We start from the raw sequence: 15,853 nt of genomic DNA, 5'->3' as shown, positions 1-15,853 counted from the left end.
CCAATGCTTGTAGCAGGGCCCACTGGGTGTATCCATATACATAGGACGCCACAGAAGAACAGTCTCTTACTTTCAACAACCTCCTCACAGCATCTAACCCCCACCCCGCTTCTCCAGTGTACACTTCGCAGATCCCCACCTCACTCTAATGTATTCATCAAAGCACTTCACCCTCCTTCAATGCCCACCTCACACCACTCCTCTGCTTCAAAGTCCACCTAACAGCACTTGCTCCCCTTCAATGCACTCTCCTATATGTAATAACCACCTAACAGCACCCACCTTCTCCTGCCCCCTTCATATCCAAATCACAATATCCCCCTAGCCCCTCCCAAAAATAACATCCCACAGCACTTACCCCCTGGCCCCATCAATATCCACATTACAACCCATAACTCCCCCCCCCCCCCCCCCCATCCCCACACCTTGAATGTCCACATTACAGCAAACCCCCCCCCCCCCCTTTTTCAATGTCCGTGCCACGGCACTCTCCCACTGACAGCAACATTAATCTTATTAACCAACTTTACTTCAGGACAGACTTGCGGTGAGAGACGCAGTGGGTCTAGTGCACGCCGACTCTATAAAGCCTAATAAAGCCAGAACAGGTTCAGTGCGCTGCTGCAGATATCCCCCAGAGGGAGGGGCAGGGGCAAAGCTACCTAATAAAGTTTATGAAGGACATAGAATTGGATGTATAGATACTTGGCATATGCCATGGCAGCCCAAGGGGAAATGAGCAAGAACATCCAATATTCATCTAACAAAACATCCAGCCCCCATTAAGATAGCCCAAAGCTATGACAAATAAGAGGGGTATGTCTGGAAATGGACAGGGGTATCCTTTCCCGCCACTGTGAACAGACATTTAAATATTAATAATAGTATATTTGACTGCACGCTTGTGTCTCAGAGATGTTGCTAGTTTCTTGTTTTGCAAAACCTAGTAAAAAAAAAAAAGTAATTCACCATTACCAAATTGGTCACTGAGAGACCTATTGCTTCGGTGTCTATAAATAACATAATCTAGGCAGAAGCTCTAGACTTTGTGCAAGTGCACCTAGATTTTTGATAAATTGCAAAGGTTTATTGAACATAATGATAGATCCTAAGATTACAGCACCCAGTGGGAGGAATCGGATCTACTTTGCAAAGTACCCAGCGCTGCTAGATCTGTGACACCAGTGCATTTCAGTTCCATAAGAGGATTCTTCTTGCACTTCTAGTATTTCCTGAGAGAGGAGAGCAGGCATGAATTTTGATGTCAGGATGAACAGGTGGAAAACAGAAATGGGTACTTGTGTATTAGGAGGGCGCCCATTACGTAGTTTGCATAGTGGTGTATTGAGAATACCAATACACCACTATGCTGGCTACGTAAACTACGTAACTTATGTAAACTATGTAACTCTTCTCATCAAGTGTATGTTGTCCAAGAAATTTTTGTTCAGAACCAACATTTGTTATGTAATACAGAATATTGTTAATTCACTAGAAACTAACAACACCACCGTCTGGAAGCAAGGAGGCTGTGTATACTTATTTACCCGTAGGCTGTCTTGTTTAATGGACAAACCATACCAGTGCAGGCCAGGGTAACAGATTTCTACCTCATGCCAAACATTTTTTGTTCACATCACAGATCTATAATGAGATGATTCGGGACTTGCTGAATCCAGCGCTGGGCTACCTTGACCTGCGGGAGGACTCGAAGGGAGTAATTCAAGTAGCCGGGATTACAGAGGTGTCTACCATCAATGCTAAAGAGGTACTATGGTAGTGCATAATTGTGGGGTCATCTACTTATTGTCTAAAGTTGTTACAAGTGGGTTTCAGCAAACATTACATTACACACAACACAGTACATGTCCTGTGCTCCCATTATTCACTGTTTCTGCTCTTATTAATCACATTGGTTGTATGTAATTTTAAAGTGTGAGCCCACTTTCCCAGGTTCTAGAGCTGTGGGTTGCCAGCCATGCTCTGTGGCGGTATCCGGACTGATAGATTGACTCTAGGTCGACAGTCATAAGGTTGACCACTATTGGTCGACAGTCAAAAGGTCGACAGGGTCTAAAGGTTGATAATCAAAAGGTCGACAGGTTCCAAAGGTCGACAGGGTCCAAAGGTTGACAGTCAAAGGTCGACAGGGTTTAAAGGTCGACAGACAATAGGTTGACATGGTCAATAGGTCGACAGCCAAAAGGTCGACGTGGTCAAAAGGATGACATGAAAAGGGTTGACATGCATTTTTTTACAAAAATTTGAGCCGACATGTGCCGACAGGCAGTATTTCATGCCCTACCATCCACTACAGCGTGGAGGGAGAATATAATAGTGTGTCGATTGCAGCAAGGGACCAAGCTTGATGCATGGCGAGCATAGCGAGCCGTGCAAGGGGACGTGGTACACTTAGACAGTGTCCATGTTGACCTATGTCGACATATACACACAAAATAGAGAAAAAAAAACAAAACTCATGTCCACCTTTTCCATGTCCACCTTTTCCATGTCGACATTTTAACCATGTCAACCTTTTGGCTGTCGACATATTGACCCTGTTGACCTATTGTCTGTCAACCTTCAAAACCTGTCTGCCTTTTGAATGTCAACCTTTGGACCCTGTCAACCTTTTCATTGTCGACCTTTAGACTCTGTCGACCTTTAGACGCTGCTCATTTGACTGTAGACCATATGACTGTAGACCTAGACATTGTAGATCTAATATACCATAACCCTCTGTGGCACTGCTAGGTGGATGAAAGATTTTAGATTTTGGTTCTACCTTGTCCTAAGGACAAGTTGGACCTGATTTCCCCCTGCAGCTCCCCGGGAGGGGGACACACTATTAAGCACTTGATGTGCCAAGTTTTGCATATGATACATCGCATGCAATGTATCGTATGCAACTCCCGGGGAGCTGCAAGGCGGAGGGAGCAGGGGGGCGGGGGACATCGAGGTGGCGGGCGGGGGCCACTGCGAGGCGGCTGGCGTGGGACGCTGCTAGTACTGCAGAGGCAGCAGGCAGGGGACGCTGCGAGGGACAGTGACACAGAGGCGGCTGTAAGGTAAAGTCGGGCAGGGCCCAGGGGGAGCCGGGAGCTGTCAGTACTGAAAAAAAAAAAGCTCATACAGTGCTCTCTCAGCCAATTGCTGACTGGCTGAGAGAGCGCGCATCCAATTACAGGCTGCCCATTCATTGTATGCCCTGTTCTCTGTTACTGCCACCTCTGTGTCCTCCGCAGCGTCCGCTACCTCTGCCCTTCAAGCAGCATCCCCCGCCAGCCGCCTCGCAGCGTCCCCCGCCCCCCTGGTCCCTCCACCTGCCTGGAGCACTGACAGCTCCCTGCTCCAGCTCCCCCTGCCCGTCTCCCTCGCCAGCGTCCGCCGCCTCTGTGTCCCTCACCAGCCACCTCAGAGTCACCTGCCCGGCTGCACATAACATTTAGCAAATCTTATGTGCAGCCGGTCCGACCTCCCCGATTCCGACCGTGTCTAAACATGCGATTTGGCCCGATTTCACTGCCCGATCCATCTTAATCGGGTGAAATCGGGACCAAATCGCATAGTGTATGGGGCTGAGAGGGGTTACTGGCGTTACGGGGCCCTTCTCCTTTGGGAGAGGGTCCATTTGAACGCACAACCCCCTATGCACGTGTTTAGGCACAGCACTGGTGGTGGGAGCACACCTCGGGCTCCCTGAGTTTCTTCAAACTCATGGTGCCTTAAGACTAGCTCTGAAAGCACATAACTGGGAATTAGAACATGTACTGAGCATACTTGCCGACTTCTATGCTGCCCTCTCCGGGAGAGGGCAGCCAGCTCACTGGAGTATGGGGCGTGGCCATCGCCGGGAGGGGCGGTCCGGGGGCGGAGCAATGGATGGGCTGCTCTATTGGGACTGTGGCTATAGCAAACGCGTCATTTTAGCCCCGCCCCCGGCAGTGCAATGTTGGTATTTCAGTCATTGCACTGCGGGGGCGGGGCTAAAAATGACAAAAGCGTAATTTAACCCGCGGACCCCCCCGCCGTGTGGGGGGTCCTGGGTGATGGATGGAAATGCGGGAGGGTTGACCCCCTTTCCGGGGGGCCAGGAGGGGGACCCGATTTCCGGGACCCTCCCGGCCTTTCCGGGAGGGTTAGCAACCCTGGTACTGAGGACCCAAGAAATGTGTGTAATAAAGGCATATTCATATCAGAGGACTATACATCAGATACAAAAATTCTGCATCTTCACCCAAGACAATTGGCCATGTTACTGTCTGTGCAGGAATGTAGGAGGTAGGAATAACCAGGTCACATTCAGCAGCCATGTTGCAATGTTCTGTTAAGCACCTTCACTTTGTCTGTCTATACCGACATGAGCTTATGGTAAATAGGCGGCTTGACTCATAGAGATAAAGGTGTATAGTCATGATGACTCATTTGTAGGATGATAACACTGTGTTTATAGAGACATTTGGTTTCTGCCACTAATTGGCAATGAGTACAGGTGACAACCGCAATGCGTCTCATAAGTGGATCACCAGTATCCAGACTGGAAATTGGAAACCAACGGCCTGACTCTAGTTCACTTTCAAAAGCAAATTCTCTCTCTAATGGACAAAACCTTTCCTCCCACAATCTAAAAATATTTTAGTAGGTTCATTGGCTCCCAACAAAATGTGTGGGCGTGTACATGTAGTAGGGAATATTGATTGTAAGCTCCACTGGGGCAGGGACTGATGTAAATGTTCAAATATTCTCTGTAAAGAGCTGCGGAATATGTGTATATACAAATATGGGTTAATTTAGTGGACTGCTATTGCTATTGCTGAATGCTGACATTTTATATTAAAATTTCATGCAAGTTTCTTAGTTTGTATTAATAGTGATAAAATATCACAAATACGTCTTTTTTTCACTGTGCTGAATTATTGTTTCACTAAAACCACATGGTATATTTATAGGATGGCACGTAAGACCTTATCTCTCTGTGTCCCGTAGATCATGCAGCTGCTAATGAAAGGAAACAAACAAAGAACACAAGAACCCACAGCAGCCAATAAAACCTCGTCCCGCTCTCACGCCATCCTTCAAGTCACTGTTAGGCAGAAGAACCGCATTAAGAACATCACTCAGGAGGTCCGTGTAGGGAGGCTCTTCATGATAGACCTGGCTGGATCTGAGAGGGCTTCCCAGGTATGGAGAGGAAACCTTGAGCTACAGTTATAATATCACCTTACATATAGCATCCTGAAGGACCGTATCCACTATCCAAAGCTGAGGGGTTTTTTTATTTGTTTTACTTTGCTAAGTAATGGGACAGCTTCCAGCGTCTATATATGAGAGCTATCTAAAAAAGTGGACTTGTTGAACGTGGGTTAGAATGTGTTCTATAAAAATGAGGCCCCTGATCTAGGTTTATGTTACCCCAAAGTTTGTAGATACAGGACATTTAGTTATGCACTTTTTCACACCCAGTGTCACTGTATGGTCCATTTATATAACGTTTCCTAAAGTATTTGCTAAGCATTCACAAAATCTTCCAAAATGGAAAAAAAGTAGTAGTAGTACTTATAGCTTATTGCAACAGGGTCCACCTATGGGCTGGAAAGCCGTACCATCTCCTGGCCTTTAGCTTTGCAGAAGAGTGACTGGGATCATAACTATAATATTGCATGTTAGCTGTAGCTATCGTGATCCCCATCGCCCCCTTGTGGCCTGTAGACAGACATATCGAAGTATACATATTTGTGCATTGAATTATTTCCATGAAAATAGATAAAGGAATAAGCATCTGAGTTAGTTTTATTTTTTTCTTCCTTAAAACATCTCATCTCAACATTTTATACAAGTTCCTTCAGAGGAGAGACCGGACAAAAGTGGACTCAGTGAAGAAAATGGAATACACCACACAAATGGGGAAATGATAGGCTACGCAAAGTGCAGTTACATATATTCTGTAGCGTAGGGTTAAAATTGACAATAAAGATTTTCAGTCCTGGATCACCCTGATTTCTAATCTGACTCTGCTGCATTGTAACATGTTAAGATACAATTACAGAGTTAAAACGTGTGTACTAATGTAATAATTGGATCAGGTTTTGTAAAGCATTTTAAGCATATTGTTACATATCATTCCTGGCCATGAATAGGCTTTACTGAATTTGTTCTCTGTTTATCCTTAACAAGGGCCTTCAAGGCGTTTAATGAACCTGCTGTTTTATTTGAAACCTGATACCTAGCTCAGGACAAAGACACTTTCACTGCATAGCTTCTATTAGAGAGCGCAGCGATGACATTTAGAGTCGGATATAGCGCCATCTGGTGGATACAGGAGTTTATTCATATGAATTGATTGATACAATAAAGGGGATGCTGTCAGTAGATCGACAATAAATAGGTTGACAGTCAATAGACCTGGGGTAGCCAACCCTAGTCCTCGAGCGCTACCAACAGTGCATGTTTTGCAGGTCTCCTCACAGAATCACAAGTGAGCTAATTAGCTCCATCTGTGTATCTTTTAAAATGTGTCAGTGATTAATGAGTGCAGCTGTGCAGCAGCTAGGTTGTCTGGAAAATGTGAACTGTTGGTAGCTCTCGAGGGCTAGGGTTGGCTGCCACTGCAATAGACCAACCACTATTGACACATGAAATATATCGACATACCTTAGGTCGACATGGTCGAAAAGACAACACATACAAGAGGTCCAAGAGGTCAAAATTAGTTTTTCACGTTTTTTTTCATACTTCAACTATCCATGTGGACATAGAGGGAAAATATAATAGTGTGGGGAAGATAGCGAGGGGACACTGTACACTTTTACAGTGTCCATGTAGACGTAATCAAAAAGTCAACCTATTGCTCTTGTCGATATTTTGACCCTGTCAGCCTAAGCCATGTTGACCCTTTAATGTGTCGACATATGGTCTGTCTGTCGGTCGACCTAATGACTGTCAACCTTAATTGGGTCTACTGTATGACCCATACCCCAATAAAGGTGGTATAACGATGATTTACAGACTGTAAGATATGCAGATATTCAGCATATTTTCCAGCTTTACCCATTCCAGGACTCTGTTTCAATTACGTCACCCAATAATATCAGAATTTTATCCACGGTACCCCTAGGCCAAAAGTTTATTTTGGAAAAATTCAATACTTTGTTTATTTAATTAAATAAATTGTGTTTATATAACATCTTTAGGTTTATTTATGTAGTGAGGGACATTTGCTTCTGTTTGAACACATATGTTATGATTGGCAGCCACAACCACTGGTTTTACTTATTACTATGACAATAATTCAAATGAATTGGTCCTGGTCCACCAACCCAAGGCACCCAGTTTGGGAACCACTGGTCTAAACACTGACCACCTAGATGAACCCATATTTGCATATAGTGGTCCATGCACAGAGCCACCTGTCAGCAAAGAGTATTGGTAAATTGTGTTCAAATTATGGCAATGATGTAGTGACAAACTGTGGGCTGTTGAATAAGTAATTGCCAGCACTTATTTCCTATATTAAGATGTGCACTGTATATCTATTTCAGTAGATAATACAGTACAGACGAACTCCACTTATAACACACAAAGTACCCTTTTAGAGACCAGCTAAATATTTGGCATTGTCTCAAGATGGGGAGAAATTTGACAAAGCGCCGCGTAACATTTATATTTGGATTGCAGGATGCAAAGCAATACATATACACCAATGTGGGCACTAATAAGGTGATTGTTTATGTCAGAGGTTTTCATTGGAATGTACAGTGAGGAAATTCTAAGTTAATTTCACAATGAACAAAGCTGTAAATATGTTCTCATGATTTGTGAGACATTTTAATCTTTAGTGTACAGATTTACCACCCACTGAAGCACATTTATATCTGAGCTATACTGTTGTGTACTGCAGACTCAGAACCGAGGTCAGCGGATGAAGGAGGGAGCTCACATCAACCGCTCACTGCTGGCTCTAGGCAACTGTATCAATGCCCTAAGTGACAGAGGAGGCAATAAGTATGTCAACTACAGAGACAGCAAACTGACACGGCTTCTGAAGGTACAGCACAAATTCATCACCCTCTGACATGTCTGTGCTAAAGTCTAATTATTTACTAGTATTTGTTTACTAAACCATAACAACCAATTAAACCTCATCAACCAGTGCAAAGCTGTGAGTTATTGCACATGTATCGGCTGTGAGTTATTGCACATGTATTGGCTGTGAGTTACTGCACATGTATTGGCTGTGAGTTATTGCACATGTACTGATTGTGAGTTACTGCACATGTAATGGTTGTGAGTTACTACACATGTATAAGCTGTGAGTCACTGCACATGTATTGGTTGTAAGTTACTGCACGTATATATTGGCTGTGAGTTATTTCACATGTATTGGCTGTGAGTTATTGCACATTTACTGGTTTTGAGTCACTGCACATGTACTGGTTGTGAGTTACTGTACATATATTTACTGCTAATTGTCAGTCAGGTGTTGTCTAATGCCAGCGTTAATTAAAGAGATCAGCCTACTGTTGCTATGGCAAATGGGGTCTTTTTGTGGTTTGGGAATCACACTAGACTTCAAGGAATCATGAAAACAATTACCTTCTAGAATCTTGTTGAATAGATGAGTTCACGTTGTAAATACAGGTCGAGTATCCCGTATCCGAATATCCGTTATCCGAATTATTCCGAAATACGGACATTCCAGAAAGTGAAAATTTTTTTTTTTTTTGCTAAAAACTCATTGGGGACATTTGTAACAGCATCACTGGGGACATGATATGTAACTGGCACTATATATGTACAAGAAAATGATTGCTTGGCATTCAAATTCAGTGCTGAGATAGTACACACATTTTGTTTCACGTTTTGAAACCTTGTTTTTTGAACAAATAAAATATATTTGTGTGTATTTTATGTGGTAATAAAATATATTTGTGTGTATATTATGTGTTTATACAGCATAAATGCAAGATACTTCAAAATACATCATTGAAATATAAAAATATTCCGAAATACGGAATAATCCGTTATCCAAAATTCTCCTGGTCCCGAGCATTTTGGATACGGGATACTCAACCTGTAGCAGACCTCCACAACTTAGAAAGGTTGCATGTTTTAAAATACTCCTGAGACAGCATTGAAAGGGAAAGCTGTGTATGCTGAGGTCCAGGCAAAATATATAAGGCTTTGTAACAATTTACAGCTTCCGGGTCATAGTTTAGTACATCTCAATCATCTCTTGGCTGCAATGGTTTGAGATTCCTGTTTAGCTTTTGATGCCAACACAGTATCAGACTCATTGCCTTTTCCATAAAATCTTTGATTGGCCCATTGTGCAGTCTGTTTTGTCAAAATGGATTAAAGCTCACCCTTGACATTTAAGTTGCTGAAACAGTGACCAGGAATGGTCTTCCTTGTGAGCACGTTCTAACAGTTCCAGTTGGTTAGACAGTTCTGTAATACGTTTGGTCTTTAGTTTTTTTTTCTGTGGGAGGCATATTTAATCACTGCACCTCTAATGACGGCCTTTTGAGTTCCCCAGAACGTAGGGTAAGGGAGCTCTGCAGGAACATAAGGATTCAAATAATCTTTAATTTGAGTGCTTAGCAACTTCCTTAAACTAAGTAATTTGAAGAAGCGTTTTATTTAATCTCCAGGACGGGCGACCCTAACTAGTTTGTAATGGGTCTACTCTGGCTAATACCATTGATGATCAAACCTTACTACAGAAACAATTATTATTATTGGTACTTGTTTCCTAGCACGGCCACAATCTTAAGTAATCGTGTCCCTTAATTAAGGGACACGATTACCCCCGATGGACCCGATTTCTTTTGAAATCAGGTCCATTTTGCCGGCTAGGAGACAATATCGGGGGCATCGCGTCGGTCGGGACCATTAACATTGGTCCCGACGCGACCGACGCGATGCCCCCGATATTTCCATAGACTTCAATGTTAAAAAATATTTTAACATTGAAATCTTGTCGGGAAAGGTAAAATATCGGGGGCATCGCGTCGGTCGGGACCATTAACATTGGTCCCGACGCGATGCGACGCGATGCACCCGATTTTTGCATAGGCTTCAATGTTAAAATATTTTTTAACATTGAAATGCTGTAAAAATGTGAAAAAATGTGAAATGGGCCAATATGACCCATTTCACATTATAGATGTCCCCGTCGTCACCCCACGATAGACGCCAACCCGAAGCGTGGCGAGCGCAGCGAGCCCGCGAGGGGCGGCGGTACGCGTCCTCCGACCTTTTCATGCCCTACTATCCACGTCGGCGCGGAGTGAGAATAGAATAGTGTGGCGAGCGCAGCGAGCCACCGAGCCCGAAGCGTGGCGAGGGGACGCGGATACCTTCACAGTTATACGCGTCCCCTTGCGGGCTTCACAGGTGTCCGTGGCGACGCGGACACCTGTGAAGCCCGCGAAGGGACGCGTTTACCTGTGAAGGTATCCGCGTCCCCTCGCGGGGCTCGCTGCGCTCGCCACGCTTCGGGCTCGGTGGCTCGCTGCGCTCGCCACACTATTCTATTCTCACTCCACGCCGACGTGGATAGTAGGGCATGAAAAGGTCGGAGGACGCGTACCGCCGCCCCTCGCGGGCTCGCTGCGCTCGCCACGCTTCGGGTTGGCGTCTATCGTGGGCTGGGGTTAACGCGCTTAAATTTGGGGGGGTTGGGAATTTTTTTCATTGAATCCAATGTAAAATTGGGTCCCAGGGACCCAATTTACATTGGATTCAATGAAAAAAATCGGGTCAAAAATCGGTCGGTCGCGTCGATCGCATCGCATGCGACCAAATCGCATGCGATGCGATCGACCCGATTTTTCCGACACGACCACCCCGATCTGAATCGGTGTGGCCGTGCTAGGAAACAAGTACCTTATTATTATTATTATTATTATTATTATAATTTTATTTATAAGGCACCACAAGTGTTTCGCAGCGCCGTACAAAGGAACAATACAGGGAGACAAAACTTGGCATAACATTGAATAAATAACAAAAATACAGTACAAATAAAGAGTACCACAGTTCAATACACATTACAGCTTAAATGTAAGTAGTGAGGACCCAATCAACATACAACTAGAGGCTAGATGCCAATGATGGAGATGAGTATGCGGACAAAGATGGTCACTGAGTGTTGAAGTATAGGAGAGCTGTGAGTGACATGTGAAGAGAAGTGGGCTTTGACAACAGGAGGGAAGAGGGCCCTACTCGGAGGAGCTTATAATCTAGTAGGAAGGGGAGACAGACAAATTACAAGAGGTGCAAGCGAGGGGGTGGTGGTTAGATAGCAGGATGTAAACAGCCAAGGGGTCGGAGAACCATCTGATTTATGCAGTGGAAGGGTATGCTTTGATGAATAGGTGAGTTTTCAGTGCCCGTTTGAAGCTTTGCAAGGTCGGGGAGAGTCTAATGGAGCGAGGGAGTGCGTTCCACTGAAGGGGTGCAGCACGGGCAAAGTCCTGTACTCTAGCATGGGAAGCAGTGATCAGGGTGGAGGAGAGACGACAGTCGTCAGCTGACCGTAGAGGGCGGGAGGGTGTATGAATGGAGATGAGGTTAGAGATATATGGAGCAATGGAATTAGAGATGGCCCTGTATGTGAGTGTGAGGTGTTTGAAGAGGATTCTGTAGGGGAATGGAAGCCAGTGCAGATTTTGTTGAAGGGGAGTAGCAGAATTAGAGCAGCTGGAGAGGAAGATAAGCCTGGCTGCAGCATTGAGGACAGATTGGAGAGGAGCTAGTTGGGATTGAGCGAGGCCGGTGAGAAGAGCATTACAGTAGTCAAGCCGTGAGATGACCAATGAGTGGATGATCAGCTTAGTTGCACTCTGTGAGAGAAAGGGCCTGATGCGAGCAATGTTGCGTAACTGGAACCGGCAAGAATGGGCCAGAGATTGGATGTGGGGTGCAAAGGAGAGGGAGGAGTCAAGAGTGACACCCAGGCAGCGGAGTTGGGGAACAGGGGAGATGATGGTGTTGTTAACAGTGATAGAGATATTAGTAGGGGGCATAGCTCTGGGTGGGGGAAAGATAATAAGTTCGGTTTTGTCCATATTCAGCTTCAGAAATCGCTCAGACATCCAGGTAGAGATGGCAGCGAGGCAGTTGGAAACTTGAGAGAAAACAGTGGGGGACAGATCAGGAGAGGTAGATTTGGGTGTCATCTGCATAGAGGTGATATTGGAAGCCAAAGGAGTTAATGAGTGCACCCAGAGAGGAGGTGTACAGAGAGAACAGAATGGGGCCAAGGACGGAACCCTGAGGGACCCCGACAGGAAGGATAGAAGGTGGTGAGGTAGAGCCAGAGGCAGAGACTGAGAAGGAACGGTTGAAGAGGTAAGAGGAAAACCAGTTGAAGACTGTACCAGATACAGTAGGCCAATGTTTTGGAGTGTGTGGAGGAGGAGAGGGTGATCCACAGTGTCAAAGGCAGCAGATAGGTCCAAAAGGATAAGCAGGGAGAAGTGACCCTTGGATTTGGCTGACAGCAGGTCATTGGTGACTCTCACTAGGGCAGTCTCAGTGGAATGAAGTGGGCGAAAGCCAGATTGAAGGGGATCTAGGATGGAGTGGTCAGACAGGTAGCTGGTGAGATGCCTGTAAACCAGCCGTTCTAGTATTTTAGAGGCAAATGGGAGAAGAGAGATAGGGCGGTAGCTTGTGGGAGATAAAGGGTCCAGGTTAGGTTTTTTAAGAATAGGCGAGACCAGAGCGTGTTTGAAGGGTGAGGGAAAGATGCCAGTAGAAAGAGATAGGTTAAAGAGGTGAGCAAGGTGGGAGCAGCCAGTGGGGGAGAGGGAACTGAGGAGACGGGAGGGGAGAGGGTCCAAGGGACAGGTAGAGGGGGAGAGGATGAGATGAGGGAGTGGACTTCCTCAGCTGTAGTAGGGCAGAAGGATGACAGAGTGGGGTAGTTGGTAGGGGAGGATGATTGGGGTGGGTGGGCAGCAGAGGGGGTATGGAAGGAGATATGTCGGATTACCTCAATTTTAGAGAGGAAGAAGGAGGCAAAGTCAGTGGCAGTGAGAGATGAAGGGAGGAGGGGTGGTGCAGGGCGAAGTAGAGTGTTGAAAGTTTCAAAGAGATGCCGGGGATTGGAGGAATGGGAAGAGATGAGAGATTTGAAGAAAGATTGTTTGGTATAGGAGAGAGCAGCGCTGTAGGAGGTGAGAATAAACTTGAAATGGAGGAAGTCTTCCAAAGAGTGAGATTTCCTCCAGAGGCATTCAGCAGAGCGTGCAAACAATAGCAACTTTCACTAAAACATTCAATTTTTGGGAAAATTCGACTCACCCTATTTAATCCCAGTGCTGATTTTTCACCTGGGCGAAAAATCCAGCATTGGCTAAAACCGCATGTATCGGCAAATTGCCTCAAATTCACATACTTTGGTGAATTTGCAGCCGTTTCGACCATTTTTGCAGCCATTTACAAACATCCTGATGACCCTATTAATCCCAGTGTGCAGCAATCAAACACCTCTCAAACCCCATAAAATCCTGACCGATATCCCAGGCACAGGACACATGTTCAAACTGGGGCTTCTCCACCTATTCTAACATGAACCTGAGTGTCTTTTTGGGACCCTACTCTACACTGCAATCACCACATTTTGTGTCAATTCTTCTAGTGGTAACCTATTCCACCCAGTGTAATCCTGCGCTATGCGCCCAAGATGGCTGCCTCCCCTAGTACCTTGTTAGGGTGGAATACACAATTTATGGAAGTTATTATCTAAAATGCCTGCACCAACACTACATTGTGCCTACTGTGCTATCACTACTTTCTTTTATGTCTGTGTGACTTATCTATTGCTGTACTTCACAGATCCTATGTATTGTTTGCATAGTTTTTATTAGGGATGCCAATCCCGGGGCATTTTTTCAATCCCAGGATTCGGGATTGAAAAATGCTCAATCCCGGGATCCCGGGATTGGCCTCCCTAATAAAAAAAAACGCAACAGATCCCAATTAATACCCCCCCAATCTCCCCATCCCCCCTGCCCTGCACTGTCACTTACACATTGTTGGTGACAGGCAGCAGGACCATCTCTTCTCTTCACAGCAGGCTGCGTCGGGTGTCTGGAAGCGGCACAGCACGGGGGGCATGGCGACACTGAATATTACAGCAGAGCAGACACACAGCATCCCAGCGGCTGGGCTGCGCAGCGTGACACTTGACATCACGCTGCGCTGCTCTCTGTGCACAGCGACACAGTCTGAATAGGCATCCCGGCAGCTGGGCTGGGCTGCGCAGCGCAGCGTGACACTTGACCTCACATCACGCTGCGCTACTCTGTGCACACTCAGCCGTACCACCGGGGGGTCACTAATAGCAGCCGGTCAGCACATCTGAGCTATGTAAGGTGCTCAGCGCTGCCCGGCTTTTAAAAAATAACTTAAAAATGTATTGCCGCAGTAATCCCGGGATTAAGAGATCCAATCCCGGGATTCAAATCCCGCCTATTTTAGGCCAAAATCCCGGGATCCCGCCGATCCCGATCCCGGGATTGGCCTCCCTAGTTTTTATGTCTGTAAAATGCATCGAGTCCTGTTGGAGAAAATGCACTATATAAATTAAATTTACTAATGTAGGATGGATAGGTGGCGGTATAATTGGATTCAGGAATAATTATTGAAAAAAAATAATAAATGCATACCATAATAATTTAAATTAATTAGCTAAATAAGTGGGTAGAGGCAATTCAAGTACACATCGGCATCCACAGTTATGCTAATACTAATGGATCTGCAAGTCTCTGCATATATCTTGGTCCCACTTATAGGCCTTTATTCAGATCTGATCGCAGTACAAATTTTTTGGAAAATGGGCAAAACCATGTGCACTGCAGGTGGGGCAGATGTAACATGTGTAGAGAGAGTTAGATTTGGGTGAGTTATTTTGTTTCTGTGCAGGGTAAATACTGGCTGCATTATTTTTACACTGCAATTTAGATTTCAGTTTCAACACACCCCTCCCAAATCTTACTCTCTCTGCATATGTTACATCTGCCCCACCTGCAGTGCACATGGTTTTGCCCATGTTCCAAACAAATTTGTACTGCAATCAGATCTGAATAAGGGCCATAGTGCAAATGTTGCTTGGAATGTCAGTTCTGACTGAGATGGGCCACTTTATGTCTGGGTAGTAGTATTCACCATCTGAACAAATGATGCATTTATAGTATCTTCATCATCAGACTTAATCTTTTTTCTTAAACAGGATTCTTTGGGTGGAAACAGTCGAACAGTGATGATTGCTCACATCAGTCCTGCCAGCAGTGCCTTTGAGGAGTCCCGAAACACTCTGGCCTATGCCGACCGTGCCAAAAACATCAAGACTCGGGTATGTGTATAAGAGCATTGTATTAATAATAGAGCTTACATAAAAGGAAAGGCTACATTATCACATTACCTCACTAACTTTCTTGCTGCCCACCAGGTGAAACGGAACCTTCTCAATGTCTCCTATCACATCGCCCAGTATACCAGTATCATATCAGACCTCAGAAAGGAGATCCAAAGACTCAAGGAGAAGATTGACGAGCAGGGGCTAAAGCATATGAGGAGTGAGAAGAGTGATATTCGTAACATTCAGGGTAACTCAAATTAGCAGGTTTCTGTTATACTAATTTGTAGAGAAGTGTCTAGGCCAGTGGTTTCCAAGCTGTGTGCTGTGGCACCCTGGTGTGCCTCGGGACACTTGCAGGGGTGCTCTGGGTTGATGGTCCAAGACCAATTCATAATATAGTCAATGAAGTAGACAAAACCAGGGTTTCAGACGTATCTTATGTGGACAAACAGAAGTGAATCCTGTCCATCACCATATAACTGA

At 45.2% G+C, this 15,853-nt stretch overlaps 1 protein-coding gene across 3 annotated transcripts in view; it reads left to right on the top strand.

The window, feature by feature from the left end:
* Positions 1–15,853, top strand: part of KIF19 (kinesin family member 19) — a 106,074-nt gene that overhangs the window by 48,870 nt on the left and 41,351 nt on the right. For all 3 annotated transcript variants that reach the window (XM_083148735.1, XM_083148734.1, XM_083148736.1), the window contains 5 exons: positions 1,643–1,768; positions 4,987–5,181; positions 7,898–8,044; positions 15,242–15,364; positions 15,461–15,617. In XM_083148735.1, coding sequence (XP_083004861.1) covers positions 1,643–1,768; positions 4,987–5,181; positions 7,898–8,044; positions 15,242–15,364; positions 15,461–15,617 — 748 coding nt within the window. The remainder of the gene's footprint in view (positions 1–1,642; positions 1,769–4,986; positions 5,182–7,897; positions 8,045–15,241; positions 15,365–15,460; positions 15,618–15,853) is intronic.

The sequence above is a fragment of the Crinia signifera genome, chromosome 6 (assembly GCF_055691185.1).
Source record: "Crinia signifera chromosome 6, ASM5569118v1, whole genome shotgun sequence".
Taxonomy (NCBI): domain Eukaryota; kingdom Metazoa; phylum Chordata; class Amphibia; order Anura; family Myobatrachidae; genus Crinia; species Crinia signifera.
Note: the sequence above shows the minus strand (reverse complement) of the source record. Positions and strands in the feature narration are given on the sequence as shown.